Here is a 16,813-nt window from a genome sequence, read left to right on the forward strand (position 1 = left end):
TAAGGCTTGAAAATTGAAGGAAAAGAGTAAGGCAAATGATGATTTAGCCTTTCAACAAGAAATGGCAGCCTCAATGCGATTAATATTGGAGCAAAATGCCCTTGCCGCGGAAAAAAGGAATCATAGGCCCGAAGAATGGGCAAAACAAATACAAGAAGAGATGGATGATAGGAACATGCAAATGAACACTTTGAATTACACTCAAATGAATAAGACATATTTTGATAGGAAAAACAGGGAAATTATGGCCTAACAAGAGTTATTTATTTCCGACTATACTCCTACAATAGCGGATGAAGATGATGATTATAATCTTTAAATTGAAGTTGTTGTATTCCTTAATATTTAAGTTGTAGTTTTTAGATTTAAGTTAGTGTAGTCTTTAAATTGAAGTTGTAGTCTTTAAGTTTAAGTTGTAATTTTTAAATTTAACATGATAGTTTAATTTAAATAACTATATTAATTTAATTAAAATAATAAATTATGTTTGGCATATAGCCTCCTTGGAGATGGTTTTTTATCAAATGACTATGTTTGGCATATGACTCTTTGGCTCTCTCAATTAAAGATGATATAAAATATCACATGACATTATTTATTAAAATATTAATTTTTTGTAGGCTTTTCACCCTCGTACGGCTGAAGATGACCTAAACACATAGCCTGCGAAGAAGACAAATCAGTCAACAATTCAAACCCCCGGATTAAAGAGTTTAGCACTTCTGAAGCCACTTCCGGGTCTTCCCCTTCCCGCCGGTGACTTCCTCCGCTGGCTCCTCCCTTCCTCCCTCCCTCCCTGGTGGTACACTTGCAGGGATTCTGTTTGAATTGTGGGTTTTCCTTTTTGGTTGGATTGGATTAGGGTTCTTTCTCTCTCTTGCTCTTCATTTAATTTTTAATTTTTAATTTTTAATTTTTAACCCTGTGAGGTTTTAATTTTACAGAGTGAATACTACGGTGGTGTGAAAAGGGTGTTAATTTGCAACATCCAGTGGTGGAGATGTCGGAGAAAGGAGGAAAGGGGTTTTCTTTGCCTAAACCTTCGCTGAAATCTACCCCTCCTAGCTCAAAGGATGGTCTGCTTTTTCTTGACTTTGTTGACATTTTTGTATCTGGGTGTTTTTTGTTTGTAAAAGAAATGAGGTAATCGCATCCCATCTGTTTGTGTAGGTAAGGATGATAGCTCGACAAAGTCCAAGAAGGGAAGACGAGTTCAGTTCGATTCTGAAGGTACAGTTTCTGTAATCTCTATTTTTTTCCTATTTAACTTAGTCTCATATTATAGTCACTGGGTCTTGTGTGTCATGACTCATGCATGTATAGGTTCCCGGGAACCCAAATCAAACTTTTCGTCAAAATTTTATCGCCCAGCTGCTGCTTCAGGGAAAGGTTTAATATTATTTGAAATTCCGAATTATTCTGAATTTCCAGTTTCATCACTTGTATATCTGAAGTCAATGATCTGAATTTCATTTTATTTCTCTCTTTCCTTTGCAAACTGTGATTTTTAAGCTGATTGGGGCAAGGGGGGAAAAGGAGACACAATCGCAAATGCTAAAAAGAAAGAACCACAGCCACTGGAGCTCAAAATTGAGCAGGGTGAGCACTTTTCTTGGCCATATGAGCATTTTTCTGTTACAAACATGCGATGTTTACTTACTAAAAATATACAGTGACTACTTTAGCATCTCAGCACTAAGTGTCATGTGTTTGATATTTTGTATATCAAATACTTACGATAAGAGTGAAGCTTAGAAATTTAAAATAATCTTTTTAGTTAAGCACTATAATATTGTCAGTTTTGTTGTTAATTGCAGAACTTCCGAAGAGTGTCAAATGTATGATGGATTGTGAGGCTGCCGATATATTACAAGGCATCCAGGAGCAGATGGTCATGTTGTCTAAAGATCCTACTATTAAAATCCCTGTGTAAGAATCAAGTTCTATCATCTGAAAGAAAGAAGGGTGATTGAGAAAATGGTTTATTATAGCAGTTGATGTTAATTTTCTGTATATGAAGTGTCCTAAATGGTTTTGTTTTCAGATCATTCGACAAGGGACTGCAGTATGCCAACAGCACCAGCCGTTATACACATCCCCAATCTGGGAGACACGTTCTTGAGTATCCTTGATGTGCTCTGCCTGGGTGGGTGTGTGTGTATGCATGTTTGAGTATGCTTGATTTGTTCCTTGATTTTTATATGTGTGCGTATATAAATACTTTCCCTGTGTTTGAACCCTTAACTTGAATATCAGGACTCTAAAAAAATATGGTGTCAAAGATGGAGAGGTTACAATCTCAACCTTCGGTATTAGTTCTTAAAATTTAAGGACTGGTCTCTGATTTTAATTTTTTGCCACAGGTATGTGTGATTGCCAATGTTTGTCCAGAAACCACCGATGAAGTTTTTGCTTTAGTACCATCCTTGAAGGTATGATATTGTTCATAATTAAACCCATGCATTTTTCTGTTTTGGGCGAAATTGAAGGATCTAGTTAGAAATTGTAGTTTAAACATACAAGATTTTCTTTTCTATTTCAATTTTAGTTCTAGTCAGGGATAACTCAATTCTGTTTTGGATTTTGTCAGGGGAATATGTGGTATTCACTTCTTGGATTAATTACTATTCAAAAATTGATAATCTCCAATCTATTTGCATGTTACTCACTTTGAATGGAGAAAGTCATGAATTGGGGAAAGGAAAGAATGGATGGGTATGGGGTCAACTGGCCCCTCCTAATCGATCCGATTCTGATTTTTTTAGGCATTGGATTACAGATTGTATGGTGGGACCCATACTTTTTTTTATTCCATGTTTGTTACTAACACACGGGAATTTTGGAATTGGAATAGTCCAAAACCCATGTTTTAGTAAACACCAGGAAGTCAAGATTGGGAATAATTCCATACCCATTCCATGTAAGTAAACTTGCCATTGTGGAAAGAGAATGTTGGAGCATTGATCCTTGGACTTTTTCCCAATTGGAGTTTTGGTCCCTAAACTAAAATCTGTGAGTATTGGCCCTTGAACTTCGCACACTATGGAGCGATGGTCCTTTTGGGGAACTCCGTTTGAACTTTCATCCAATATAAAAGGTTTAAAGGGGGAAATAAAGGATGGAAGTTCTAACGGGATTACCCAAAAGGACCAGTGCTCCACATTGTGATAAGTTCATGGATCAACACTCACAGATTTTTAATTCGTGAACCAAAGCTGCCTTTTGACTAAAGTTGGGGACCAATGCTCCAATTTCTCTTATGCGAATGATATTATTTTCTGATCCATGAGGGCTAGTACTCTTAAATCCCCTTTTGCTGATCTCTTTGATTTTTTTCATTTCCACGAATGCGAGTTTCTTTCTGGCTGCGTTTTATGATGTTGGAACTATTAGGTTCCCAATGGAACTGTTAAGCTACTGAAAATTGACTTCTTGGTTTTCTGCCTTCCAGACTGTTTATCTGTATCTGTGTTTCAAGAATGCTTTCCCGAAGCTATTTGGGGTTGCCAACTTTGCCTTGACTAATTCCTATACTATCTTTGCTTTCGAAATCACTTCAAGCTGCTAGTTTATATACATATATGTTTTCCTTCCAGGCTAAGAGAAGCACGCTCAGCCAACCACTAAAAGATGTTTTAAGTGAGCTGACTAGGTTTAAAAGGGCAACATAAGATCACTCTTTATCTGAGAATCCCCAGTAAGATATATTAATTTTTCATCTTAAGCTTAAATAGCCATGTCTTCCTGCCTTATATGCGGAATGATTAGTTGGGTATTATGTAAACTGGTACAGATTGCTAGATGCAAATAGCACTAGTATGGAGGGATTTTGCATTGTGGACTTTTCATGGCAGCACACACCAGGACCTACAATCATCCTTGTTATCGTACTTGTTAATGGTCGTTGGATTTTGTAAATGGCCTTGATGGAATTTGAGATGCTGCAGAAATCCCTTTCATAGCCTCTCCTTAGATTCGGTTCTCAGCAGTAGTTTTCTTCTATTTTGTGCTTGATGAATATGAAGTTCACTGGATAATTGATTGAGTTTTATATGAATACAAGTTGAGAGAGATCGTTGCCTGATTTCCTGACGGAATGAAGAAAATAAAACAACAACAACAACAACAACAACAAAGCATTTTCCCACTAAGTGGGGTCGGCTATATGAATCCTAGAACGCCATTGCGCTCGGTTTTGTGTCATGTCATCCGTTAGATCCAAGTACTCTAAGTCTTTTCTTAGAGTCTCTTCCAAAGTTTTCCTAGGTCTTCCTCTACCCCTTCGGCCCTGAACCTCTATTCCGTAGTCACATCTTCAAACCGGAGCGTCAGTCGGCCTTCTTTGCACATGTCCAAATCACCGGAGCCGATTTTCTCTCATCTTTCCTACAATTTCGGCTACTCCTACTTTACCTCGGATATCCTCATTCCCAATCTTATCCTTTCTCGTGTGCCCACACATCCCACGAAGCATCCTCATTTCCGCTACACCCATTTTGTGTACGTGTTGATGCTTCACCACCCAACATTCTGTGCCATACAACATCGCTGGCCTTATTGCCGTCCTATAAAATTTTCCCTTGAGCTTCAGTGGCCTACGACGGTCACACAACACGCCGGATGCACTCTTTCTATCCAGCTCGTATTCTATGGTTGAGATCTCCATCTAATTCTCCGTTCTCTTGCAAGATAGATCCTAGGTAACGAAAACGATCGCTTTTTGTGATCTTCGCTAGATTGCTCCGGTCATTAGTGTGGATAAGTATATAAATGGATAGAGATAGGAAAGCAAACACAAGATGTACGTGGTTCACCCAGATTGGCTACGTCCACGGAATAGAAGAGTTCTCATTAATTGTGAAGGGTTTACACAAGTACATAGGTTCAAGCTCTCCTTTAGTGAGTACAAGTGAATGATTTAGTACAAATGACATTAGGAAATATTGTGGGAGAATGATCTCGTAATCACGAAACTTCTAAGTATCGGAGTGTGGTGTCGTCTTGACTTGCCTTATCTGTCTCATAGGTAGATGTGGCATCTTCTCTGGAAGTACTCTTCCTCCATCCAGGGGTGGTATCTTTAACTGGTGGAGATGCACAAGGTAATGTATCAATTTCACTTGAAGCTTACTTGTAGTTTCAGGCTTGGTCAAGCGCGATACAAACCATGTAGTAGGAGTCCCCCAAGTCGCCGAGCTAGGGGGTCTGCTGAAAGAGGTGACAAACAAGGTAAGCAATCAGAGCTCCGACTGATTGTTCACCTTTTCCCCATCTTGCAGCAGCATGAAGGATAAAGAGAAGAAAAATGAGAAGAGATGATATGAGATACTTTTGCTTTTGAAGAAGTAACTTTCCACAGGCTTATTCTTGAACTGAGCTTGAGGGTTTTCTGGTTTCCTCCAGAGTATAAGGCCGACTGAAGAATTTGAGGGTCAAAACAAGTCCATCAAATCTAGAGTACGTTCCACCCTGCTGATATGGGATACTTTTGCTTTTGACAGAGTAATGGATGTATCGGCACGTGTGCTGTTACGCTTGTCTCCACATGCTTCCTTGTATCCTTCGCACTTGCCCTATCTGTTCCTCAAGCAGATGCGGAATCTTCCCTGGAAACATAAGATGTTGAAGATGAGTACTCGAGAGCAATGCCAGGTAAGTAATCAGGTAAGGGGTTCCAGGCAGTCAGTTCCTGGCTGGAAGCTTGATTCCAAGTGCTGACTGATTGCTCTCTTTCTCCTTGTCTTGCAGGTAAAAACAAGGCCAAAAGAAAAGACAGGGAAAAAGCATGATATGGGATACTCTTGCTTTTAACCCTGATGATATGAGATATTCTTGCTCTAGTATAGCTTGTTTGCAGAGGTATTATCGGGGGGAAAGAAAGCTGAATATTTCGAAAGGCTTTGTTGGGAGTGCCCTCTCAGATATGATGAAGGGTTGAGCATTTTTGCAGGTCTGCCTGTCCGTTGGGGATGGAGGTCGACATATATAGGAGTCTCCCTAACAACAAGTAGTAATGCTATTCCTTTACCCTGCTTGGTCATAGCACGGTAGTGGGAGCTGCCAGTTTCACATGTTTTAACTCTGTCAGAGCACTTTGAAAAAGTGGTCTGTGGTATCTGGCTCTCGAGATTCGGAGAACGATGCCTCTTCGAGTTTTGAGAAAGCAATCATGATGGGGGTCTGACTCTCGAGATTCGGAGAGCAGTGTCTCTTCGATTTTTGAGGAAGTAATCATGTTGGGAGTTTGGCTCTCGAGATTCGGAGGGCGGTGCCTCTTCGATTTTGGAGCAAGCAATCTTGTTGGGAGTGTTGTCTCGAATGTGAGTAAAGGTTGGACATGTTTGCTAGTCTACCTTGCCACGAAGCACAAAGGTTGACACACAGGGACTTTCCAATTATCCAGCAATGGTACTGTTCCTTTACCCTCTCTTCGATTTTGAGAAAGTAGTCATGTTGGGAGTCTGGCTCTCGAGATTCGGAGGACGGTGCCTCTTCGATTTTGGAGCAAGCAATCTTGTTGGGAGTGTTTTCTCGAATGTGAGTAAAGGTTGGGCATGTTTGCTAGTCTACCTTGCCACGAAGCACAGAGGTTGACACACAGGGACTTTCCAATTATCCAGCAGTGGTACTGTTCCTTTACCCTTGTGGGTAATAATATGGTAGCTAGACCTTCAAAATTTATCTGTCTAAACTTTGTTAGTGCTGTTTCTTTGCTATTCTTTTACCCTTGTTGGTCAAAGCGATGTAGTGGGAGCTGCAAGCTTCACGTGCTCAACTTTGGCAGAGAACTTTGGCAAAGTTATCTGTGGTACCCATGAGTTATTGTTGCGTGTGGGAAGTGGGTGATTGAACAGTAAGATTCATGTGCTTTCTACTTCACCAGAAGTCTTCGACAGAATGCCCATAATTTCTGCAAAGCTGAGTGTGCGTGTGACAGGTGCTGACAAGGCTAGAAAAGTAGGTGCCTCTTCGATTTCTGAGATCGGCCCTCGTGGTCTCTGAGCAGCCCAGCTTTTGAGAAAGCGAGCGCCTCTTCGATTGATTCGGAGAACGATGCCTCATCGATTTTTAAGAAAGCAATCATGCTGGGGGTCTGGCTCTCGAGATTCGGGGAGCAGTGTCTCTTCGATTTTTGAGAAAGTAATCATGTTGGGAGAGTGGCTCTCGAGATTCGGAGGGCGGTGCCTCTTCGATTTTGGAGCAAGCAATCTTGTTGGGAGTGTTTTCTCGAATGTGAGTAAAGGTTGGGCATGTTTGCTAGTCTACCTTGCCACGAAACACAGAGGTTGACACACAGGGACTTTCCAATTATCCAGCAATGGTACTGTTCCTTTACCCTCTCTTCGATTTTTAAGAAAGTAGTCATGTTGGGAGTCTGGCTCTTTAGATTCGGAGGACGGTGCCTCTTCGATTTTGGAGCAAGCAATCTTATTGGGAGTGTTTTCTCGAATGTGAGTAAAGGTTGGGCATGTTTGCTAGTCTACCTTGCCACGAAGCACAGAGGTTGACACACAGGGACTTTCCAATTATCCAGCAGTGGTACTGTTCCTTTACCCTTGTGGGTAATAATATGGTAGCTAGACCTTCAAAATTTATGGGTCTAAACTTTGTTAGTGTTGTTTCTTTGCTATTCTTTTACCCTTGTTGGTCAAAGCGATGTAGTGGGAGCTGCAAGCTTCACGTGCTCAACTTTGGCAGAGAACTTTGGCAAAGTTATCTGTGGTACCCATGAGCTATTGTTGCGTGTGGGAAGTGGGTGATTGAACAGTAAGATTCATGTGTTTTCTACTTCCCCAGAAGTCTTTGACAGAATGCCCATAATTTCCGCAAAGCTGAGTGTGCGTGTGACAGGTGCTGACAAGGCTGGAAAAGTAGGTGCCTCTTCGATTTCTGAGATCGGCCCTCGTGGTCTCTGGGGAGCCCAGCTTTTGAGAAAGCGAGCGCCTCTTCGATTTCTGAGATCGGCCTTCGTGGTCTTTGAGCAGCCCAACTTTTGAGAAAGCAAACGCCTCTTCGATTTCTGAGATCAACCCTCGTGATCTCTAAGCAGCCCAACTTTTGAGAAAGCAAACGCCTCTTCGATTTCTGAAGCTCCGTCGAGTGCAGATTTTTATAGGGGCTGGCATTAAGTTCCAAAGCACACTTGAATCTCCACCAGTAGAAGCTTCATTCTTGCACTTCTAAGATCTTGATTTGTCCGACCTCTTCTCTCTTCAACACCTTTGAAAATGTCTGGCCCCTCCGACCGTCGTTTTGACTTGAACCTTGTTGAAGAGGCAGCCCCGCCTTCTCCAGACAACATATGGCGCCCATCCTTCGTCTCACTAACTGGTCCTCTTACCGTTGGGGATTCCGTGATGAAGAATGATATGACCGCTGCGGTGGTGGCCAGGAACCTTCTCACTCCCAAAGATAACAGACTACTTTCCAAACGGTCTGATGAGTTAGCTGTTAAGGATTCGTTGGCTCTCAGTGTTTAGTGTGCAGGTTCTGTGTCTAATATGGCCCAACGCCTATTTGCTCGAACCCGCCAAGTTGAATCATTGGCGGCTGAAGTGATGAGTCTCAAACAGGAGATTAGAGGGCTCAAGCATGAGAATAAACAGTTGCACCGGCTCGCACATGACTATACTACAAACATGAAGAGGAAGCTTGATCAGATGAAGGAAACTGATGGTCAGGTTTTACTTGATCATCAGAGATTTGTGGGTTTGTTCCAAAGGCATTTATTGCCTTCGTCTTCTGGGGCTGTACCACGTAATGAAGCTCCAAATGATCAACCTCTGATGCCTCCTCCTTCTAGGGTTCTGTCCAGTACTGAGGCTCCAAATGATCCCCCTCCGATGCCTTCTCTTTCTGGGGCTCTACCGACTGCTGAGACTTCTCCTAAGCAACCTTTGTGAAGGCAACCTCTTGTGTGTTTATTTTGACTCATGTATATGTACATATTTGTAGCTTATCGGGGATATCAATAAATAAGCTTTCCTTCATTTCAACGTATTGTGTTAAATACACCAAAGCCTTCTTCGCTAAGTTCTTTGAATTTTCTTTTGTTGAAGCTTGTATGTTGAAGCTTTCTGAGTGGAGCATGTAGGTTGGGGTAGTGTTCCCTTAATTTCCCGAGTGAGGAAAACTTCTCGGTTTGAGACTTGGAAAATCCAAGTCACTGAGTGGGATCGGCTATATGAATCTTAGAACGCCATTGTGCTCGATCCTGTGTCATGTCCTTCGTTAGATCCAAGTACTCTAAGTCTTTTCTTAGAGTCTCTTCCAAAGTTTTCCTAGGTCTTCCTCTACCCCTTCGGCCCTGAACCTCTGTCCCATAGTCGCATCTTCTAATCGGAGCGTCAGTAGGCCTTCTTTGCACATGTCCAAACCACCGTAACCGATTTTCTCTCATCTTTCCTTCAATTTTGGCTACTCCTACTTTACCCCGGATATCCTCATTCCTAATCTTATCCTTTCTCGTGTGCCCACACATCCAACGAAGCATTCTCATCTCCGCTACACCCATTTTGTGTACGTGTTGATGTTTCACCGCCCAACATTCTGTGCCATACAGCATCGCCGGCCTTATTGCCGTCCTATAAAATTTTCCCTTGAGCTTCAGTGGCATACGACGGTCACACAACACACCGGATGCACTCTTCCACTTCATCCATCCAGCTTGTATTCTATGGTTGAGATCTCCATCTAATTCTCCGTTCTTTTGCAAGATAGATCCTAGGTAACGAAAACGGTCGCTCTTTGGTATTTCTTGATCTCCGATCCTCACCCCTAACTCGTTTTGGCCTCCATTTGCACTGAACTTGCACTCCATATATTCTGTCTTTGATCAGCTTAGGCGAAGACCTTTAGATTCCAACACTTCTCTCCAAAGGTTAAGCTTTGCATTTACCCCTTCCTGAGTTTCATCTATCAACACTATATCGTCTGCGAAAAGCATACACCAAGGAATATCATCTTGAATATGTCCTGTTAACTCATCCATTACCAACGCAAAAAGGTAAGGACTTAAGGATGAGCCTTGATGTAATCCTACAGTTATGGGAAAGCTTTCGGTTTGTCCTTCATGAGTTCTTACGGCAGTCTTTGCTCCTTCATACATATCCTTTATAGCTTGGATATATGCTACTCGTACTCCTTTCTTCTCTAAAATCCTCCAAAGAATGTCTCTTGGGACCCTATCATACGCTTTTTCCAAATCTATAAAGACCATGTGTAAATCCTTTTTCCCATCTCTATATCTTTCCATCAATCTTCGTAAGAGATAGATTGCCTCCATGGTTGAGCGCCCTGGCATGAACCCGAATTGGTTGTCTGAAACCTGTGTCTCTTGCCTCAATCTATGCTCAATGACTCTCTCCCAGAGCTTCATTGTATGACTCATTAGCTTAATACCCCTATAGTTCATGCAATTTTGTACGTCGCCCTTATTCTTGTAGATAGGCACCAAAGTGCTCGTTCGCCACTCATTTGGCATCTTCTTCGTTTTCAAAATCCTATTGAAAAGGTCAGTGAGCCATGTTATACATGTCTCTCCCAAAAATTTCCACACTTCGATTGGTATATCGTCTGGGCCTATTGCTTTTTTATGCTTCATCTTCTTCAAAGCTACAACCACTTCTTCCTTCCGGATTCGACGATAAAAAGAGTAGTTTCTACACTCTTCTGAGTTACTCAACTCCCCTAAAGAAGCACTCATTTCATGTCCTTCATTGAAAAGATTATGAAAATAACCTCTCCATCTGTCTTTAACCGCGTTCTCTGTAGCAAGAACCTTTCCATCCTCATCCTTGATGCACCTCACTTGGTTTAGGTCCCTTGTCTTCTTTTCCCTTGCTCTAGATAGTTTATAGATATCCAACTCTCCTTCTTTGGTATCTAGTCGTTTATACATATCGTCGTAAGCCGCTAACTTAGCTTCTCTAACAGCTTTCTTCGCCTCTTGCTTCGCTTTTCTATACCTTTCACCATTTTCATCGGTCCTCTCCTTGTATAAGGCTTTACAACATTCCTTCTTAGCCTTCACCTTTGTTTGTACCTCCTCATTCCACCACCAAGATTCCTTTTGGTGTGGGGCAAAGCCCTTGGACTCTCCTAATACCTCTTTTGCTACTTTTCGGATACAACTAGCCATGGAATCCCACATTTGGCTAGCTTCCCCCTCTCTATCCCACACACATTGGGTGATTACCTTCTCTTTGAAAATTGCTTGTTTTTCTTCTTTTAGATTCCACCATCTAGTCCTTGGGCACTTCCAAGTCTTGTTCTTTTGTCTTACTCTTTTGATATGTACATCCATCACCAACAAGCGATGTTGATTAGCCACGCTCTCTCCTGGTATAACTTTACAATCCTTACAAGTTATACGATTCCCTTTCCTCATTAGAAGAAAATCTATTTGTGTTTTTGATGACCCACTCTTATAGGTGATCACATGTTCTTCTCTCTTCTTAAAGAAGGTGTTGGCTAAGAAGAGATCATATGCCATTGCAAAATCCAAGATAGCTTCCCCATCCTCGTTTCTCTCCCCAAAACCATGGCCACCATGAAAACCTCCATAGTTGCCTGTCTCCCTGCCCACGTGTCCATTTAAATCTCCTCCTATAAATAACTTCTCCGTCTGAGCAATTCCTTGCACCAAGTCTCCAAGATCTTCCCAAAATTTCTCATTCGAACTCGTATCCAACCCTACTTGAGGTGTGTACGCACTAATCACATTGATAAGTTCTTGTCCTATTACAATCTTGATTGCCATGATTCTATCTCCTACCCTCTTGACATCTACAACATCTTGTACTAAGGTCTTGTCCACGATGATGCCAACACCGTTTCTCGTTCTATTTGTGCCCGAATACCAAAGTTTAAACCCTGAGTTTTCTAGATCCTTTGCCTTACTACCAACCCACTTAGTTTCTTGTAGGCACATAATATTTATCCTTTTCCTCACCATAACTTCCACTACTTCCATAGATTTTCCCGTTAAGGTTCCTATATTCCACGTTCCTAAACGCATTTTGCTCTCTTGAACTCTACCCTTCTGTCCTAGCTTCTTCACCCTCCCCCGTCTAATAGGATCAAAGTACTTCTTTTGTGTGTTCCGGGTAAAGTTGATAGGAGCATATGCTCCCAAACAACTTTGAGTGGAGTCGTTCGAAAAGAAGTTTCTATAGCCCCCTTGCTCATTTAACACTGCATCCGGGTGCCGATGGAGATACAGCGACCCTTGCTCACTTATCACTGTGCTCGGGCCACACAGCGCGCCACTTACGGGTGACGCCCTAGCTTTAGCGCGATTTTGTTCTGGATTCATTTTCATAAGGATTCGACGTGATCATGGAGTGCCGGCTGTCGACTACCTGACGCCCTCCCCCTCCTCCTTTATCCGGGCTTGGGACCGGCCATGTAAGAAATAGGCGGAGTTAATGAAGAAAATAAAAGAAAAGGAAAAAACATAAAAGAAAGGAAGAAGCAATTGGTGCATCGTACTTAAATTTATTCATTTTATGCGCAAGGGGGGATGGTTTTTGTGACTGTTTTCTTATGGAAGAAGAAAGTTATGAAGAAAAGGATAAACGTTTTATAAATTAAAGAGGGGTTTCCTTTGGTGCATCTAGCAATGGAAAGTATGATGAAAATTACTCAAAACAGCTTGGATGGGGTTTGCCTTGAGCTTATAATACAGGAAAATGACTTTTACACTTTTTGTAAAGGTGCACAAGCATCATTTTTATTTTTTATTAGGAAAACTAATGAAAAGGGCTTGAAAACTTTGAGTTTTAATGATAAGGACAAAATAAAGGGTAAAGTGAATAGTATCAGGATTGACTTTTTAGTGTAAAAATGTGTGTTTTTCGTTAAAGTGAACAGTACCTGGTGCTTTTCGTTAAAGTTCCCTTTTTTATTTTTAAGCATTCGATTGAATAAATCAAACGAAGTTAACGGCCATGATTAAACAGGGGAGTATAAGAGGCTAAAAATGGTATGTTCATCATTTCTCAAGACTCAAAACTGATTGGCATGCTTCTCGCTCAATCCTCATCGTTGTGCAAGTACTAGTATCCCGGCAACCACAACAAAAGAGCCCACGGCATCCTTTCCAACGCCCCCTTCCACCTCGGAGATTGCACTGCTTACATGTTCAAAATCTGGCCGCCTTGATTAATCAGCCTTCATCTTCATCTCCAAATACAGTGTCCCAAATTGTCAATGGCATTGGATGGCCGTTGTTTGATTGCTTCACTGAATCACAAGCGTGTGTGTGTCTACTTGCTGTCACTAGGATTGATTGAGCAGGATGCATGTAATGTAATGCGGAAAAAAAAAGAGTGACATTCCGATGTAAGATTACAATACAAATTACATTCAACTTTATTTTCTTTACTAAAAATTAAGTAACGATAATTCAATACAAATGTCTTACACGACGATAATACCGGAATTAGACACCCATGAGTCAGAGACTCGGAGTGATGACCCACCCCACTCTATAGTCTCTATTGCTAAATGTGGGAATAATCTACACTAGTATTTAATCACCTACGCTTAGTCTTAATTATAATAAGCTGCTTCAGAAGAGGGGACCTGAAAAACCGACTTGTGAAACCTCTTTTCACATTACGAAAACCCAAACCCCCCATGAAATCAGCATCCCCACTATGATCCACCTCCGGTACAGTTGATGACCAGAACTAGAACTAGTACTAGATCTAGATTTAGATCTAGATCTAGATCTGGACGAAGTATCAGTAACGCCAACAAGAAACCTGCACTCACCAACCGAAGGGTCTAGGAAAGTGACCACACCAAGCCCGTCAAAATCACAGCTCCGTTCATTCTGCATTTGCAGCTGATAGTAACTGTTGAACGCATACGAGATGTTTCCCTTTGCTCCAATTCCGTTGCATGACCCCCCATAGGTGAGTGTGGTGCAATCTGCAACACTACAGGCCAGTTTCATGTGGTTCGCCACATCAGACAAATCTCCAGATGGCTTTGCCACACACCACCTAGACGGGAGATACTCAACATTCCTTGCATTTTTTAATCGTCTGCCGCCCAAACCGAGGTTCAACGGATATTTAGCCTGGCCATCAAAGGAAAAGATCCCCCAGTGCCTTTCAAAGTTTCCTGGAAGTGTGCTCTTTGCCCCTTCATCATGCAGACTGAAAATATATACATCCACGGGAGGGGCACCAGGTCTTAGAGGGGTTCCTCTGTTACTTAGGACATGATTTATGAGACCTTGGTTGAATACCCTTGCAGCAGTGAGATTTGCATTGATGGCTCCGTCCGTGGGCCAACCCACCTCCCCAATAATTATGGGCATCTCACCATATCCAAGCTTGCTGAGGGCAGCGACTAGCGTGTCAAAGTTTCCGTCAAATGCATTGGAGTAAACATTCGACCCATCTGTAACAGGATGGCTAGTCCCCTCGAAGAATGCATAGTCTTGAGGAAAATCTGAGCTCCCATAGAGACTTAGAAATGGGTAGATATTGACTACAAAAGGAGAACCATTTGAGTTGAGAAACGAAACAAGTTGAGTCATAATTTGAGTGAGTTCAGGTCGAAATGCCCCTTGAGAAGGAAGGGAGGACTCATAAGCATCGGCATTGCAAGGAACGACTAACTTGACGTAGCTTGCAAGATTCACTTTAGCCAAGGACTGTTGTAGATTGAGCAGTGCAGGCATGACATAGGACTGAAACTGACCCGAGTAACTTGAAAGGAAGGGCTCATTTCCTACTGCAATATACCTGTCATGGATCACAAGGAAACAAGTTTCAACATGGATGCAAAAGCTAAAAACTTAATATATAAACAGACGCAGAGGGAAGATTTGATTCATTGGCTAGCATGATGATCAAGGGAAAGAAGCAAAGTTTTGGCAACAAACTGGTTTATCTCTAATCTCAGATGATATATCTTGTTGGAAAACTTTGAAAAATATGAATAAATAAATAAACTAACAGGCCAGTATCTACTATCTTGTTGGAAATTAGAGATAAAGCAGCAGCTTTGTTACAATTTCTTCTGGCCTATATCTCACAGGGCAGCATAGTACAGTCAGCACGTCTCTTCACAAGGTAGAGAATGTAATATGCTATAAGGTCATGATTAAAATGAACAAACTAGGCTGAAAAATCAATAATTAATATCAAGGGATGGTGGGTGGCAAAAACATATCACTTCCCATTTATTAACAAGTGAAAGCTACACAACTATAAAGTTGTTTCCTTTTATTCTCCTGCCGTTTCTCAGTAACAATTGCAGTGAACGCACAATGAAAGAAGAATAAGGGAGAAGAAGAAGAGGAGGAGGAGGCGGGGCCTCAGCCTCACCTGATATCGGCACCATTTTTAACCATATATCTGGACACATTCTGGCGAACCCACAAATCAGAGGCGTCGGTGGAAGAGCTCAAGGCGGCCAACATCTCATTAGGGATGCCAACCATGACCTGTATGCCGCTGCCCATGAGAGCCCGAAGTGAATCTGGGTCGGCATCGAAAAGCTTCACCTTTGATATCTTGTTGTCTTTCAAGAGATCCACCACCGCGGAAGGCTTGAGTTTGTGGAAGGACACGCTCCCCCAGTTCACTCCTATGGCCGACTCCGCCCTCCAAACCACCACTAGAGAAAGCAGAGCTGCTGCAAATGTCCACCTCCATCTCCACCTGGCTTCTAACATTTTGTCAGATTAGTATATAACCTGGTCAAACCCCCAGCACTTATCAATCACGCAATTCATTCATTCATACCCCACCGGGTTCATTAACTGAATATCTGCTGAGGCATAGACTCAGAGTGTTGTCTTGTAGGTGAGGGAGAGAGTGAGAGACAGAGAGAGAGCAACAAATCACAAATAAGAGTAAAGTTCAAGCTGCCATGAATATACATAAATATCAATGCTGATGATGATGCACTTTTTGAAATATACATAAATATCAATGCTGATGATGATGCTTTTTTGAAATTACCTAGATACCCTCCATTGGTCTGCTGTCAGTTTGCCATGGCAAAAGAAATGTCAAAATTCTAGATGGAATGTCACTGTATATTTTATATCAAAAATCTTTCCAACCGAAGTGTTATTAACTGATTAGATCTGAAGGCTTTGTGATTAGGAATTAAATTTGACATCAATGTCAAATTTATTTTTAAGTAATTTTAATGGTTGATCTCTTATTCCACTAACATTTCAACCAATAAAAATTTTGTTGTAGCGTTTTTTTAATATAATTATAATCATTTAAAACTCTATTTAAATAAAAAATTAACATTTCACAATTCGGTTGGAGAAGTACATAATTTGACATAAGACTTCAGATTGCCGCATCAAACATCAATTACAATTTGACTGTTATAATTTGATTTTCTTTAGAGATGATCTAAGTGTCAAATACAGCTAACAACTAATAGATACGCTTAAGAGCATCTCAAACGATATATTAAACTTAAATTTGACAATCTATGTTTATTTTTCCGATGCATTTGACAATCCGTGTGTTATTTGACATCTTTTAAGTTTTGCTCTTTATATAATATACTAGGTAAAACTATTATTTTATTACATTAAATAATTATATGAATTAAAACAATAATAAAATAACAAAATACATTTAATAATCATTAAAAAAAGTGTTGTCAATTTTGGCAACAAGGACGGGGGCTACCAATCTATATCATGCCACATTAGATTTCAGTTTCAGTTGGAAAAATTGTTGCCTCATTCTCTGACTGTTAGTAGTGATTTGGGACATTTTAACATCTCCTTTAGAGATGCTCTAATGCTACCATAGGAGAC

The 16,813-nt window shown here is 41.1% G+C and overlaps 2 protein-coding genes across 7 annotated transcripts; one reads left to right on the forward strand and one right to left on the reverse strand.

The window, feature by feature from the left end:
* The first annotated feature begins 652 nt into the window (after positions 1-652).
* Positions 653-13,436, forward strand: LOC126623346 (DNA-directed RNA polymerases IV and V subunit 4-like). 6 transcript variants are annotated; one of them, XM_050292208.1, is made up of 12 exons: positions 653-830; positions 945-1,076; positions 1,171-1,230; positions 1,324-1,389; positions 1,513-1,599; positions 1,818-1,929; positions 2,045-2,122; positions 2,257-2,290; positions 2,364-2,432; positions 3,452-3,502; positions 3,597-3,697; positions 12,963-13,436. In XM_050292208.1, the coding sequence occupies exons 2-11, from the start codon at positions 1,001-1,003 to the stop codon at positions 3,669-3,671; spliced, it is 708 nt and encodes a 235-aa protein (XP_050148165.1). In that variant the 5' UTR covers positions 653-830; positions 945-1,000; the 3' UTR covers positions 3,672-3,697; positions 12,963-13,436. The 6 variants fall into 6 exon arrangements, with proteins under 6 accessions (XP_050148165.1, XP_050148166.1, XP_050148167.1 ...); XM_050292209.1 differs by lacking the exon at positions 12,963-13,436 and adding an exon at positions 3,794-4,071 and having other exon boundaries at positions 653-863; XM_050292207.1 differs by lacking the exon at positions 12,963-13,436 and adding an exon at positions 3,794-4,071 and having other exon boundaries at positions 654-830.
* LOC126623340 (glucan endo-1,3-beta-glucosidase 5-like) lies at positions 13,346-15,915 on the reverse strand. Its single transcript, XM_050292198.1, has 2 exons — positions 15,348-15,915; positions 13,346-14,762 (listed from the first exon to the last, which is right to left on the reverse strand). The coding sequence occupies exons 1-2, from the start codon at positions 15,695-15,697 to the stop codon at positions 13,616-13,618; spliced, it is 1,497 nt and encodes a 498-aa protein (XP_050148155.1). The 5' UTR covers positions 15,698-15,915; the 3' UTR covers positions 13,346-13,615.
* Between the last annotated feature and the right edge of the window lie 898 nt (positions 15,916-16,813).

The sequence above is a fragment of the Malus sylvestris genome, chromosome 5 (assembly GCF_916048215.2).
Source record: "Malus sylvestris chromosome 5, drMalSylv7.2, whole genome shotgun sequence".
Taxonomy (NCBI): Eukaryota; Viridiplantae; Streptophyta; class Magnoliopsida; order Rosales; family Rosaceae; genus Malus; species Malus sylvestris.

Coding starts and splice junctions, on each gene's coding strand:
- LOC126623346 (XM_050292208.1), top strand. CDS start 1,001: ATGTCGGAGAAAGGAGGAAAGGGGTTTTCTTTGCCTAAACCTTCGCTG. Junction 1,077..1,170: donor CCCTCCTAGCTCAAAGGATG/GTCTGCTTTTTC, acceptor CTGTTTGTGTAG/GTAAGGATGATAGCTCGACA. Junction 1,231..1,323: donor AGTTCAGTTCGATTCTGAAG/GTACAGTTTCTG, acceptor ATGCATGTATAG/GTTCCCGGGAACCCAAATCA.
- LOC126623340 (XM_050292198.1), bottom strand. CDS start 15,697: ATGTTAGAAGCCAGGTGGAGATGGAGGTGGACATTTGCAGCAGCTCTG. Junction 14,763..15,347: donor AAAAATGGTGCCGATATCAG/GTGAGGCTGAGG, acceptor GATCCATGACAG/GTATATTGCAGTAGGAAATG.